At 34.1% G+C, this 14038-nt stretch overlaps 1 protein-coding gene across 2 annotated transcripts in view; it reads left to right on the forward strand.

Annotated features, from left to right (window-relative positions):
• The window catches only part of RPAP3 (RNA polymerase II associated protein 3), a 29689-nt gene extending 17494 nt beyond the window's left edge, over positions 1-12195 (forward strand). For both annotated transcript variants that reach the window (XM_087814701.1, XM_087814702.1), the window contains exons 10-17: positions 533-654; positions 2007-2077; positions 2193-2294; positions 6180-6418; positions 7636-7819; positions 8844-8941; positions 9399-9499; positions 11884-12195. In XM_087814701.1, coding sequence (XP_087670827.1) covers positions 533-654; positions 2007-2077; positions 2193-2294; positions 6180-6418; positions 7636-7819; positions 8844-8941; positions 9399-9499; positions 11884-11969 — 1003 coding nt within the window. In that variant the 3' untranslated portion in view covers positions 11970-12195. The remainder of the gene's footprint in view (positions 1-532; positions 655-2006; positions 2078-2192; positions 2295-6179; positions 6419-7635; positions 7820-8843; positions 8942-9398; positions 9500-11883) is intronic.
• Positions 12196-14038: the final 1843 nt, after the last annotated feature.

Raw genomic sequence — 14038 nt, forward strand, 5'->3', positions numbered from 1 at the left:
AGGTCTCAAGTTTTTTGTTTCAGCTCTTCGGTCCTTGTTATCGTAGAGCAGTACCCAGTCAGACTGAATTGATTGTTGGTTGCATGACTGAGTAGAATTCATGAAGTGCCAGATGGTATACTTTCACATGTATAATGTTTTGTGTGGGTTGTTTTTCCTTAGGTAATGTGTACTATAGGTAAATATTAATGATGTTTTATTGGAAAATCAATGGCAGGCATAATTGTTAACGTAATGTGCGCTTATTGAGGTTGGGGGTGGCAGACAACCAGCAGTGCTGTTCTTTCATCTGCTCTGCTCATTTACCATCCAAATTCCATCCTCTTCTGACTTTCCTTTAATCTGCTGCCTTCTCCCTCCCCGAGATTTGGTGAGAATATAAAACTTTACAATCGTTTTTTCTCTCAAACAGAGATTTGGGGGTTGGTAATTGAAATTATATGCATGCTTTTTTTTTATTAGAAACTCAGTTTATGTGAAGTTTTTCTATAGGCTGCATTTTCCCAGTTGGTAATTATATTATGTTTAATAGATATGAAGAGGCAGAAAAGGACTGCACACAAGCTATTTTGTTAGATGGCTCATATTCTAAAGCTTTTGCCAGAAGAGGAACTGCAAGAACATTTTTGGGAAAGTTAAATGAGGCCAAACAAGGTATGACTATTTTTATAACAACAGGCACTCACTCATCCTGATGAGACTCCCAACTTGTAGAAGCAGAGATTTTCGTAGCCTTCCCATGGTTCAAGGATACAGAACTTAGAGAAAGAAGTACATTTTCTTTCTCAGGTTAAATCATGAATAGGTTTGCAGATTTGAAGGAATGCAGCTTCTATATTAGACCTGATTATCTTTTGATAGCATACAATACAATCTGGCTTGTTGCCAATCAAAATTACTGAAGATTTGAATTCTAGGTGAGAAGAAAAAAGCAAGAAAAAGGCAAGAATGAAAAGGAAGGGAATCAGCCACTGGTGGGTAGAGGATAATGTGAGATCTGTAGTGATGCTCCCACTCCCTTTTTTTCTTGATACTAGTTATTTTATTTTTCCATGATCTGTCTTTTAAGTATTTGTTAGTTGTCTTGAAGAACCAACTTGTTTCTGTTGTGTATGTTTTCTGTTTCATTTATTTCTGCTCTTTATTTCCTTCCTTTAACTGTCTTTAGGTTTAATTTGCTGCTTTTCTCATTTTTTAACATTAATACCTAGATAATTGATTTTTAGTCTATCTTCTTTCCTGATACATGCATTTAAATCTGTCAGTTTCTCTCTAAACCTGGCTTCAGCTGTAGCCCATGCATTTTTTCATTATGGTAAAATACACATAACATAAAATTTACTGTTCTATTTTTAAGTTCAGTGGCATTGAATCCATTCACCTTGTGCAAACCATCACCATTATCCATCTCCAGAACTTTTTCATCATTTCATTCTGAAAACTCTACTCATTAAACAGTAACTCTCCATTCCTCTCTTTCTTCAGCCCCTGGTAACCACCATACTTTCTGTCCCTGAATATGACTATTCTAGGTACTTCATATAAGTAGATCCATACAGTATTTTGTCCTTTTGTGTCTGGCTTATTTCACTTAGCATAATGTCTTCAAGTTTCATCCATGTTGTAGCATGTATTACAATTAATTTCCTTTTTAAGTCTGAATAATATTCTACTACATGGAATTATTTTAGATTCTCTCCTAAGAGAATCTAGTTAGGAGTTACTTTGTCATTTGTTAGCAGTGTGAACTTTGGTAAGTTAGGTGACCTCTAGGCCTTAGTCGTATAATCTGTAAAGTGAGGTTGTAGTGAGGGAAACAGGAGAATTCATACAGAGAATAGCACTCAGTAAATGTTAGTCTTTGTTATTGCTCACCTGTTTCCTAGCATACTGAGTAAAACTTCTCGAGATATACATGGGGTTACTAAACTAACTAAATATATCATGTTTTGAACTTTATAAAGTATTTTCACTAATTTATTATATTTCTAAAAAATTCAATTTAGATTTTGAAACTGTTTTACTTCTGGAACCTGGAAATAAGCAAGCGGTAACTGAACTTTCTAAAATTAAAAAGGTAATATATTCTTTTCACCAAAATATGCTTATATTTTCTGCAACATAAACACATTTATTTGTTGCATAATTAACGAGAATATTTTTATAGTCATGATTACAAATCTATTTTCAAGGAATTAATTGAGAAAGGACACTGGGATGATGTCTTTCTTGATTCTACTCAAAGGCAAAATGTGATAAAAGCCGTTGATAATCCACTTCATCCTGGATCAACTGTAAGTAAAACACTTGTCTTTTTTTTTTTCTATTTAGGTATCAGTGTGGTATGAATAAAAGTTGAAAACAAACTGTTGAATTAATAATCTCTTAAAAGAAATCTCTTTTTAGAATATTTAAAAAATACTTTTAAATTTGTATAGGCAAGGTTATATTTTACAGTATGTACTGCACATTTTGGTATATCATATTGTTTTTCATTAAGTCTAACAAAGCCAAGTTTTTTTCCTGCAATATTGGAACAAAAAGAGTAGCTGTCATGAATTTAGCAGTTTGTTTTGTGCTAAGCTTTATTTATTTATTTATTATTTATTTTTATTAAATATATCTTTATTGATTTCAGAGAGAGGAAAAGAGATGGAGAGAGAGCGATAGAAACATCAATGATGAGAGAGTCATTGATCGAGCCCACAACTTGGGCATGTGCCCTGACCGGGAATCGAACCCTGATCGCCTGGATCTGACACTCAACCACTGAGCCACACCCGGCCGGGCTATTTATTTATTTTTAAAATATAATTTTATTGAATTCAGAGAGAGGAAGGGAGAGGGGGAGAGAGACAGAAACATCAATGATGAGAGAGTCATTGATTGACTGCCTCCTGCATGCCCCCAACTGGGGATCGAGCTCAGAACCCCGGCATGTGCCTTGACTGGGAATGGAACCTCGATCTCCTGGTTCATAGGTCAGTGCTCAACTGCTGAGCCACACCAGCCAGGCTGTGCTAACCTTTTAAAATTGAATTCATTTAAGGCAAATAATATAATGTGACTCTGGGGAACTTTCCAAAATTGACATAGTTAAAATATATATGTAAATTTTTGAAAGATAAAATACATACAGAAAAGTACACAAGATGCGTTGATTTAAAGAATAATTATAAAGTGAACACCCATGAAACCACCAACCAGTTCAAAAAATTGAAAGACATCAGCCCCTCCCCCCAAATTTCCCTGCCTCCCCCCTCACTGATCATGATCCTCACTCTGCCCTCTAGAATTAACTGTTACGCATGGACATTGCTTTGAGACAAATAACAATTTTATAAGAAGTCAGAGCAGATATTTTTATCTTCTTTTTTACAAAGAAAGAAAGTGAGGCAAAGAATGTTTAAGTTTTGCCAAGTTCATGTTTCAGATTAGTAGCAGATAGGGGAATCTTTGGCCTAATACTTTTCCAGTGCTCTTATTGTGACTTTATTCTTGAATTTTCTGCGATAGTACTTGTTTTATGTGCCAGGCATAAAGCTAGTTGCTTTTGTACATTATATTCATTTTCATTCATTATATTCATTTGCTATTTTATTCTTTTCAATAGGTGATTAAATATTTAATTAAATGTGATTTAAACTTTTAAACTTTGTAAACTTCTTCACAAAAACTAATTCAGGTTTTAAAAAAGACTTTGTCAGACTTTGCTGTCCATAATTAAACAGACATTGCCATTCCATAAATCATGGAATGATTTGTATGTGTAATGTCCCATGGCCAAGATACCCTCAACAGCTTTTATAAATCTGTTGGGTTCTCTTCTGTCTCACTTTAAAAGTCAGTTTATGTTAATGATTGTGAAGAGCAATATGAATTTAAGTCTCTTGTAGCTTAATCTCAGAACCCCTCTGTACAGTGAGATCTGGGAGCAAACCATTCTGTAAATGATCCAGCACAAACAAAATTATTCTAGTAGGAAAGGGGGGAAAAGGCTGTTTGTTTTTATAATAGGCCTCCATAATAAAAATGTGGACATTTATTTAAAAAATGGAAGGTGCAGTTTGGCATAATGCTTTTTAGAGTTGATTTGAACCCCACTTTATAAACTTTGAAGTCATAGGCAAGTTACCCAATCCCTGTGTGATCCTTGCTTTTTCTTGAGTTTACCTCACAGTTTAAAGGAATAAATAAGGCAGTGTCAGGTGAGACAAATGTTAATTTCATTCTCAGTCACATATTTGTGAGTCTACCTGGTCACTGAGAAAATTGGTCCGGAAAGGAAGAAAGTCCAGAAAGTGGAGAGAGGGTTCTAGGGTTGTTTACTTTATTGAAGTGAGAGGCTAGGCCAAGGTAGCCTGTGCGTCAAGGGCTAGCAGCCTGGGAGTACTTCAGGCCAATCTCCAGAGAGAGTGTGGGAGACCAGTGATGGACATCAGCTAAGCAAGGGCATGGGGTTCCCTGATAGGGTGGTAGCAACTGAAAGTTTTCCCTGATCTCGTAGTCTCTGGTAAAATATGTATTTTATTTTCATTTTTCTGTTTTCCCATATCAAAGCTTCAAGATCTTTCTTTTGGTACTTCGCCTTTTCTTTCTCCCTTTCTGTTTATTCTTACTTCTCCTTTTTCTTGAAATGGCCGTAATAAAGAGCTAAATAAAACATCATGTTTCTAAATTTTAATTTTAAAAAAGTAATGACTCGAACCTTTGATATCTTTTCATAAACCTTTCTATAATGGTATCTTTTGAGTTTTACATCTGTTACCTGCATACTGTCATTCCCCCATCTCTCCCAAGCATCATCAATAGCCTTTAGCAGCTCTCAGTACCTACAGGTCTGCAGTTAACAGAGATCATCTATTTGGAAATTTGTTAATTAGAATCATGCTTACACATCTATTGTCAATGAAAGGATTTGGTTTTAAGTGGTACTGTATAGATATAATTCAGTAATTATTGCCTGTCAGATTATAGTCTATTTTTTTAACACTAACAAAGCTCCATTCTTGGTCAATATCTTACTAGAAAACTATTGCTGATGATAGTTCTCAGCAAAGCAAAGGCCTTAGCTTTACATGATTATCTTTTAAATAGAACTGCTAACAGGATTCTTTTAACAAACTTGCTAATAGCTTTCTTATGTGCATTTATCCAGTAACAATTGTTCCCATTAGGTCTTAGCTTAGCTATGCTAATATAAATGTCTGGTTTTAACATTGAGTTTAGTATGTATGTCAAAGTTTTTATATGTATAACTTTTTGATTTAAAATTCAACTATACAATTGGATTGAACACTTAACAGCACACTGAAGAAAGTTTTTCGTTAAAAATATGAGTACTACTGTATATGTAAACTTTAGAAGAAATTGAAAATGTTTGATACTTGTAATGATTGAAAGAGTGAATGCAATTTATTTTTTTAAATTAAGAACCATTATTATGGTCAAGTACTTACCTAGTGGGTGAATATTATTTGGCAAACCTTTAATCCTGGGCTGGTTTTGTCCAGCTGCCACTTATATAGAAAATGTATTCAGGTTTTAATGTTGGTCTGTTTCATACAGAATGCTGGTTAATCCTAGCCTTGCTCTTCTTGCCTTCAGTTAACCCACAATACTGCTCTCAGTTTGGTCATATTTTTTCTTGGCTTTATTGGCTCTAGGATAAATTCCAAACTCCTTAACATGGCACACAAGTCCTTTTATAAGCTGTTTTAACGAGCCTTTTAGGCTTTGTCTCCATCACTCCTCCCCTTGCACCAGCCCCATCGGACTTACCACCTTTTCACTGACCGACCATACCATAGTTAATCTTCCACATTGTCATTCTTGGGGAATTTTTCTGTGACATCTCCGCCAATGCCAATATTTATCTACCTTCCTCTGTGTTCTCTTACAGGTTTGTGCTTTCACCTTTCATGGTGTGTATCCCATTGCCTTGTAATTATTTATATATACATCTTCTTTCCCCTATTTAGGCCTATATATGGTAGGTGCTATGCATCTTTTTATTTGTGTTCTCAGACAGAGTATGACTCCTGCGTCTGTCTAGCCATCAAATGAATTCACTTATAACTGGCATATTGGCTGTAAGAACACTGCAACCTTTTAATTTATAATCCTAAAATAGGAAACCTTTATGTGTTGATTTAAGGAATTGATTTTAATTGTTTTAGAAACCACTCAAGAAGGTTATTATTGAAGAAACTGGTAATTTGATACAGACTATTGATGTACCAGAGAGCACTACCGCTGCTGCTCCAGAGAGTAATCCGATTAATGAAGCAAATGTAGCAGCAACCACAGGCGCCGCCAGTAAGAAGAATTCAGGTCAGGACGACCTTTTGCCCACAGGTGATATTCCAAAAGCAAAAGTATTGAAAATAGAAGAAATCAGTGAGACTTCAGCCCTGCAGTAAGTAGAAATACTCTCATTAGGTAATCTCTAGAATGGTAAAGCCAGACCCAGGATTTAATAATTCCACTAGAAAATGGATATTGCTGATGAAAGTTTTAGTTTGTACTCATCGCTGTAATTTTTTGAACTGCCCAAGCTCATGTTCTAGTTCTTCTTTTTCACTTGTTCTTACTCTTCAGAGACGTTTTTTGCATAAGGAATGATCACTGTTCCTTTACCATAGTGGGGAATTTAGAGATTGTCTTTAACATTGATTTTGTTCATTCCCCCCCCCCCAGAACTTCAGTATATTGTTTCACTTTTAATTCAGCAAAATTTTTAAATTTTTTTAAAAGAAAGCTTATAAAAAATGTAGAATTCAGATATTATTCTAGCTATTCATATTTAAGATTATTTGTAGGCTGTTTAAATTTTGTTTGGAATTTTAAAAAATAGTCACTTGTTTCCTTAATGATGAGAATATAAAAGGTACAGACTAGGTTTGTTTTGGGGTCTTGACACTTTATTCATATATTCTTGCGTTACACTCAACAATCCTATTAGATGTGTTTTTTTTAACATTAATTCTTTAAAACATATTTTTTATTGATTTCAGAGAGAGGAAGGGAGAGAGGGAAAGAGAGATAGAAACATCAATGATGAGAGATTCATTGATTGGTTGCCTCCTGCCTGCCCCCTACTGGGGATCGAGCCCGCAACCTGGGCATGTGCCGTGACTAGGAATTGAACCATGATCTCCTAGATCATGGGTTGATGCTAATTGCTGAGCCATGCTTGCCAGGCAATTTCGAATAATACGGATTGTGGGAAAACACTAATTAGGTAGGTTTTGTTTTTTGAGGAGGAAGCATTTCTTCCTTCTCAGAATGTCTTTCTTGAAACTGATAATTCAGATTTCTGAAAGGCTGAGTTGTAAGTATATGTGATGTAGTGAATACAGTATATAGAAATGGTATACTCAAAAGGTGGCCAGGCTTATAGCCCTGCAGGTGAGAATAGTCATGTAGCATGTGCAGATTTGCAGAGGGATAATGTCTTGTGAAAAGTATACATATATTTTCAGCTGAAAAAGTTTAGTGTTTTTAGAATGAAATTAGATAATACAATATTTGCAAAATCAGAAATCTAAAAATCTCCATTGATGTTTTCTTATTAAGCTTTGACTAATTTTGGTTCTTTTCAGTTGTTTGACTGATGTCTCTGAAATATTTCAGACCTCAAGTTAATTTGAAACAGGATGTATGTCAGTCTTTCCGTGAGAAGATTTCTGTAGTAGACGAAACTCCTGCTCAGTTTATCACAACCGTTCTTCCTCCAGTTCCTACCAACTCATTCCAGCTTGAATCTGATTTCAGACAACTGAAAAGTTCTCCAGATATGTTATATCAGTATTTGACGGTAAGGAAGAGCTCAAAGAACGTCTTTGCCACTATATAATAATAGTGTTACATTTGCTTTTTGTGTAATATGATTGTAGAAAATGCTTTTATTATCCCTTGCCTGATACATGTACTACCCTGGCCGGACCATTTAAAATATTTGCAACCAGGGAACCTTTGGAAATAGGTTCTGTTTTGAATTCTCTTCTCTAAGAATAACTTAATCTGATTTCATATATCATAACTTCAGCTTAATTCTTCATCCTTCAAGATGGGGAAAGAAGCTAAAATACATTAAATGCCTTCTTTGTGTCAAGTAATGCTTGTAATATTTAGGCAGTCATTCTCCTGAAAATGAGCTTTCATTCGCTTCAAGAAAAAGAATCAAATCATATGAAATTTACCAAATTATAGATTAATATAGTTTTTCTCCAGTGTAATTATAGTAATAATTCCTTATAATTATGCAGTATAGTTACTTCCAAATAAACTATCTCATGTAATTAAACTCTCTATTTTTATTGCTCCTTGAGAGCTCTCAAGTTTCCTGTCTCTCAGGGTGTTGTATATCTCTCTGTTCATGAGGTTTTTCTTTTTTTTTTTTTAATATATCTTTATTGATTTCAGAGAGAGGAAGGGAGAGGGAGAGAGATAGAAACATCAATGATGAGAAAGTGAGTCATAGGATTGGCTGCCTCCTGCATACCCCCGACTGGGGATCGATCCCGTAACCCAGTTATGTGCCCTGACTGGGGATCGAACTGGGATCTCCTGGATCATAGGTTGATGCTCAGCCTCTGAGCCACCCCCTGCCAGGCCATGAGGTTTTTCTTTGACTTGTACAGAGTGATTATTTTACAGTTCCTCTAACCTTTTCTCTTCTATCATTAACTACATTTTGGTGTGACCTCCCACCATTATTATTCATTATGTACTAATGCATAGTAGTTATTTTTGACTGTATTCACCTTGGCAATTATTATATGTTATTTATATCTGAATGTTACCATAATTTAATTTTCTAACTCTATATTTTTTCCAAGAAAATCGAACCATCCTTGTATCCTAAGTTGTTTCAGAAGAATCTAGATCCAGATGTATTCAACCAAATCATTAAAATTCTGCATGACTTTTATATTGAGTAAGTTGAATTTTTTTAGTTGTACTTTCATATTGTAGTGCGATGCTGTTTCTAGTGGTTTGGGAAATTCATTCATTTTGATATTATTACTACTTTTTATATGGCAAAATTAGCTCTAGTGAAATTTTACTATTGCAGAAGTTGTAAAGAGATGATAAGTGCAAGCAATAATAAGGGAAATGATTAAGTTTAATTTTTTTAGAGAAAAGTAGGATATGGAAGTGACAAGTGTTCTAACAGATAAATAACGTTTGTGCCAAGCCTCACATTTGAGAATATTATAATTTCTTTAGTTGATTTGATACATTTTTTCATTTGGGTACTTAAAATAAAGACAGTGTTCAGGGAAAAAGATAAATGAAGACCTTATTTATATATAGTTAGAAATATTGTGTTAGTAAAGAAGTAAATGAACTACTTTTAATGGATCGTTTGTTTTTTATTTGGCTTATTTCAGGAAAGAAAGGCCGTCACTCATCTTGGAAGTTTTACGAAGGCTTTCTGAGCTAAGAAGGTTTGATATGGCAGTGATGTTTATGTCAGAACCGGAGAAGAAAAGTGAGTTCTGCAAGCAAAGCCTTGCCATACTTCCTTATTCTCATATTGTTCTTTATTTTTTAAACAAATGATAGCAAACATTTATTGAATGCTTACTATGTTCAAGGTGCATACAATAAAATTAAAATTAATTATAATTAAGTAAAATTAAAAATTTTAATACTAATGACATTATGATTTGTTGGTATGATTATCATTCCTCTTTTACAAAGGAGGAAACTGAGGCATAGGGAGGTAAGGAATGCAATCAGGGTCATATAGCTAGAAGTCAGACCCAGGATTTAAACTTAGGCAGTCCTCCTCTAGAGTCTAGTCTGTTCTACTTGAAAATTCAGTAATAACAGAATGGCTGAGTCCTGCTGTCTTGCAACATGTAAAGGTTCCCTGTCACAGGGGGCATGTGACTGGCTGTGGGTGCACTGACATCTCACCCATTCTGTGAGAGCTAATTTCCTTGAGTTTGTTTGATTTAAGCCGAATTCTCAAAGAATGACAGGATTCAATCAATGAAGTGGGTAAGGAAGAGTTTTAGACTGAAGAAATGTGTTCTGAGACTCTGAGGCAGGAAAGAGCCAATTAAGTTTAGAAAAGTAAAAGAAGTACAGTGTGACTGGATTGTAGAGTTAGGGGGTGAAGAGTGGCAGGTGATGAGCCTGAAGGATTAGATCCCTTATTCGTTCAGCTCAGTCTTTGACAGAAAGTGTTCTCTTGGGAGACTCTAATTTAAATAAGATCAAACTCTGCAGAAACTTCAGTTACCTAGAAGTTTGGACTATACTGTAGTTTTAGGAAAGAGAAAAAAATCTTTAGAATACCAGAGTACCAGTGTTTTTAGTTTTAAAGATAGTGAAAACTCGTACCATTTTCAAACCTCCAAAGCTAAGTGTACTTTGGGCTCCTTTTTTTATTTCTTCTTTATGTATCTAGCAGTGACATTGAATGAGTCTCAGTCAGTAAGAAAAATACTCTTTATGTTGTATTTAGGGATGTGAATATGTAATTTAGAGAGATTTTAAAATAGAGTTTAAACCAAAAGAAATTTCTGCTTTATCTTCAGTTAAAGTATTATTCTTACTTATTACTCTCCAACGTCATCTTCCACCACTTTTTTCAGTCACTCTGCCCCACCACACTGCTTGATGTTTTTAATATACCAAAACTGCCAGACTTAATTTAGCCTCAGGGGCTTTACCTTCAGCTGTTCCCTTGGCCTAGAATATCTCCCCACATATCTTCACATTGCCAGCTCCCTCACTTCATTGAAGTTTCCCCCTGAAAGTCACCACCTCAGAGATACCTTTCCTCACCAGTCCTAGCTAAAGTAACTGCCTGCTTCCCCTCCCTTGTCACCTTCTGTATTCTTACCTTGCTGTATTTTCCTTCATAATATATATCTAGCTGGTGGTATTTCATGTATATGTTTATTATTTCTCTCCCTAGTAGAATTAAAGCTCCACGAAAGCAGGAATTTTGCCTCTACCCTGTTTTCTAGGCCTCAGGTGTAGAACAGTGCTTAGTACGTAATAATCTGTTAGTAGAAGCGTGTTGAATGAATGATTTTCTTGCCACTGTAATGTGATAAGTTCAAGTGTACTCGAAGAATGTGAGTTGGCTCTTCAGACTCGCCTTCAATCTTGGTTGGGTTACCAATGTCCACTAAGTTAAACATGGGAAGCACTTATAATGGTTCCTAGCATGTAACTAAACTTTCAATAAATGTTACCTGCTATTATCTTCCATTACTGCCATTATTATTAACAACTATTAGCTAGTTTTAATGTTGAGAAATAGATGAACTATAACAGTATTTTCCAAAGTGTTGAGTGTGGACCATTCAGTGGTGTGAAATAAAAAGATTTTACATGGTTCATAGGAAGATCTTTGAACTCTTAATAGTTATATATGTATTTTTAGTATATATTATAAAAATGTATAACTAGCCCATCAAACATGATTTCGTAGATGTTATTGCTAATTTTCAATTTAGAGTAGTGATATAAAATTTTCTTCTGAAATAAAATGATTTAAGTTTGAAAAACACTTAGTTATAATATTAGGTAAAAATACGCTTGTTAAATAGAGTAAAAATTTTAGGAAGCTTAGAATGAGTTAAGTTTACTCTGTAAGATTAATGTCATTGAGGGTATAGGGGAAATTTTTTACTACTAGAGCAAAACATTTTGGTAAGAAACATTGGATTGCAGTATAATTTTCTATTCTTGGGTTGGCTTTTTAAATATCTGAATTAGAATTTATGAATAATCTTAATGATTATTACTTTGAAATGTAAAAAGTTTTATTTAACAGATCAGATTACTCTAATTTTTATTTCACTAAATTTTTTAAAAATGGAGATTAACATGAATACTATTTTTCTTTTTCAGTTGCACATGTATTATTCAATCACATAGAGAAATCAGGATTGAAGGATAATTCTGTTGAGGAACTCAAGAAAAGATATGGTGGTTGATTTCCATTTTTACTGAAGTTATTGTCTTTGACTTTCACATGTAAATTTTTTTCTACTGAAATAAAGTGTTGTTTTGCTTTTAAGAAAATGAAATCATACAGAAAAGTACTGTCTTTGGATATAAGTTAATTAATTATAAAGTGAATTGTGATTTAACTAGTGAGACATGTATTCAGGTGAACTATTTATAAGTCTTTTTCTGAAAATAAAAATATAAATAATGAGGTATATTTGTAAAGATCAGTATTTTATAAGTCATTTTAAATGTTAGATATAGACACATTCTTCAGTGCCCTGTAAGTGTAGCATGATTTCCACATGACAAGGCTGCTTCATTAGCATTATGAGTAAATTATGTTTGTATAGAGGAAGTTAAGTAGATAACTAGATTGTTTCTTTATAAGACTTTTTAATATCATTGTGCCAGTTCACTAACAGAATTACTTGCAGGATACGTATTTTTAGTATTTATGTTGAAAGAGACTTTTAACTAGACTTTTTATATTGGTTCATTGAGGAGCCACAACATCCTTAGATTTAATCCTTCAGGTTTTTTACTCAAGATATCCACATCATATATTAACTAAAGGCACATAATCTAAAGCAAGGTGTAAAAAAGTTAAGAACTGGAAATGTTTGAATAGTAATTAGCATATAGCTGGCGTGCACGCGTGTGTGAGTGTTGTGTGTGTGGCGTCTATAAAAGCCTTTGAAAGCAGGGCTAATATTCCACTCATCCTTGTTCTGTACAGTACCTGTCACAGTCCTTTGCACCTAGTTAGGTGCTCAGTTGATATTTATACAATTTAATTTAACAGCAAGAATCAATTTTAGTAAATGTTTAAAAGTAGCAACCTAGCAAATTTTGGGGATCCTGTGAATGTTGTTAAGATCAACTTAATTTTAGAAGCTATCAAGTTGTTAAAAAAATACTAGGTCCCTATCCTATAGCTGTTATCAGCATTAATAATACAGTCAAATTTAAAACTTTATTTTACATTATTGGTAATTTTTGTTGCATCATACATTGTTATGCTTACAATTGCTTAAATAATCATAATCTATTTGCAAAGATAATTTTCCAGATATAAATTATTGAAATGATCATAATTTGTATAGCCTCAGTGTTTTGCAGTACACTTAGGACAGAATTTATTAATGCTATGCATTGCTAAATGTACTGTCTTTTTATGGTATAGGACAAACAATAAAATTTAGCCTTTTATGTATAGCTTATAGATTTGTATTGAATTTTGAATTACTTGAATTTTTTTCAAGTGATTAGTAAGAAGTTGATTTAGATGAATAGAAAAGTATTCCAAAAGCAAAAAAGTTCTTTCTCATATTTTCTTATGTGATCCTTAAAAGAAACTTAGAAGGTAGTCAGGGCAGGTAGTGTTATTGCCATTTTTAACATAAGAAAAGGAGATTCAGAGTCAATGTTTCCATGATTACAAGGCTAAAAAATAGCAGAGCAGTGCAGAACATGCTGCTTCTAACTCTTGAACCACTGCAGTTGCATTATTTATTTTGTGTTATCTGTATAGGGACCGGCCTGAAGAAGTATAAATCCCAAGATTTGCTTTAGAATTTGCATTAAAATTATTAAAAATGTTAACCTGTTTCCCATTATTATTAGTTTAAGTGCTCATTATTTCCTTCCTTTTAGTTCCTGCATTCCTACTGTATTCTTCTAATTAGTTCCTTGGGGGATGTCTTTCTTGACCCTATCAGCTGAGCTTTGTTTTTCTGTTGTGTTTGTGTGTTTTTTTCCTTAAAATATTACAGATGTCCCTTTTTCTCCCCAGTGACCCATTCCACCCCATCCCATCCTCGTCCCCAGTCCCTCTCCACACCATTGTCTGTGCCCTTGGGTTGTGCATATATGCATATACATTCTTTGGTTAATCTCTCCCCCTCCACCTACCCAGCCTCCTCCATCCCTCTGAGATTCATCAGTCTGATCCATGCTTCCATGTCATTGAATCTATTCTGTTCATCAGTTTATTAAGTTCTTTAGATTCCACATGTAAGTGAGATCATGTGATGTGTGTCTTTCTCTGCCTGGC

Source organism: Miniopterus natalensis, chromosome 2 (genome assembly GCF_054644295.1).
Source record: "Miniopterus natalensis isolate mMinNat1 chromosome 2, mMinNat1.hap1, whole genome shotgun sequence".
NCBI classification, from domain to species: domain Eukaryota; kingdom Metazoa; phylum Chordata; class Mammalia; order Chiroptera; family Miniopteridae; genus Miniopterus; species Miniopterus natalensis.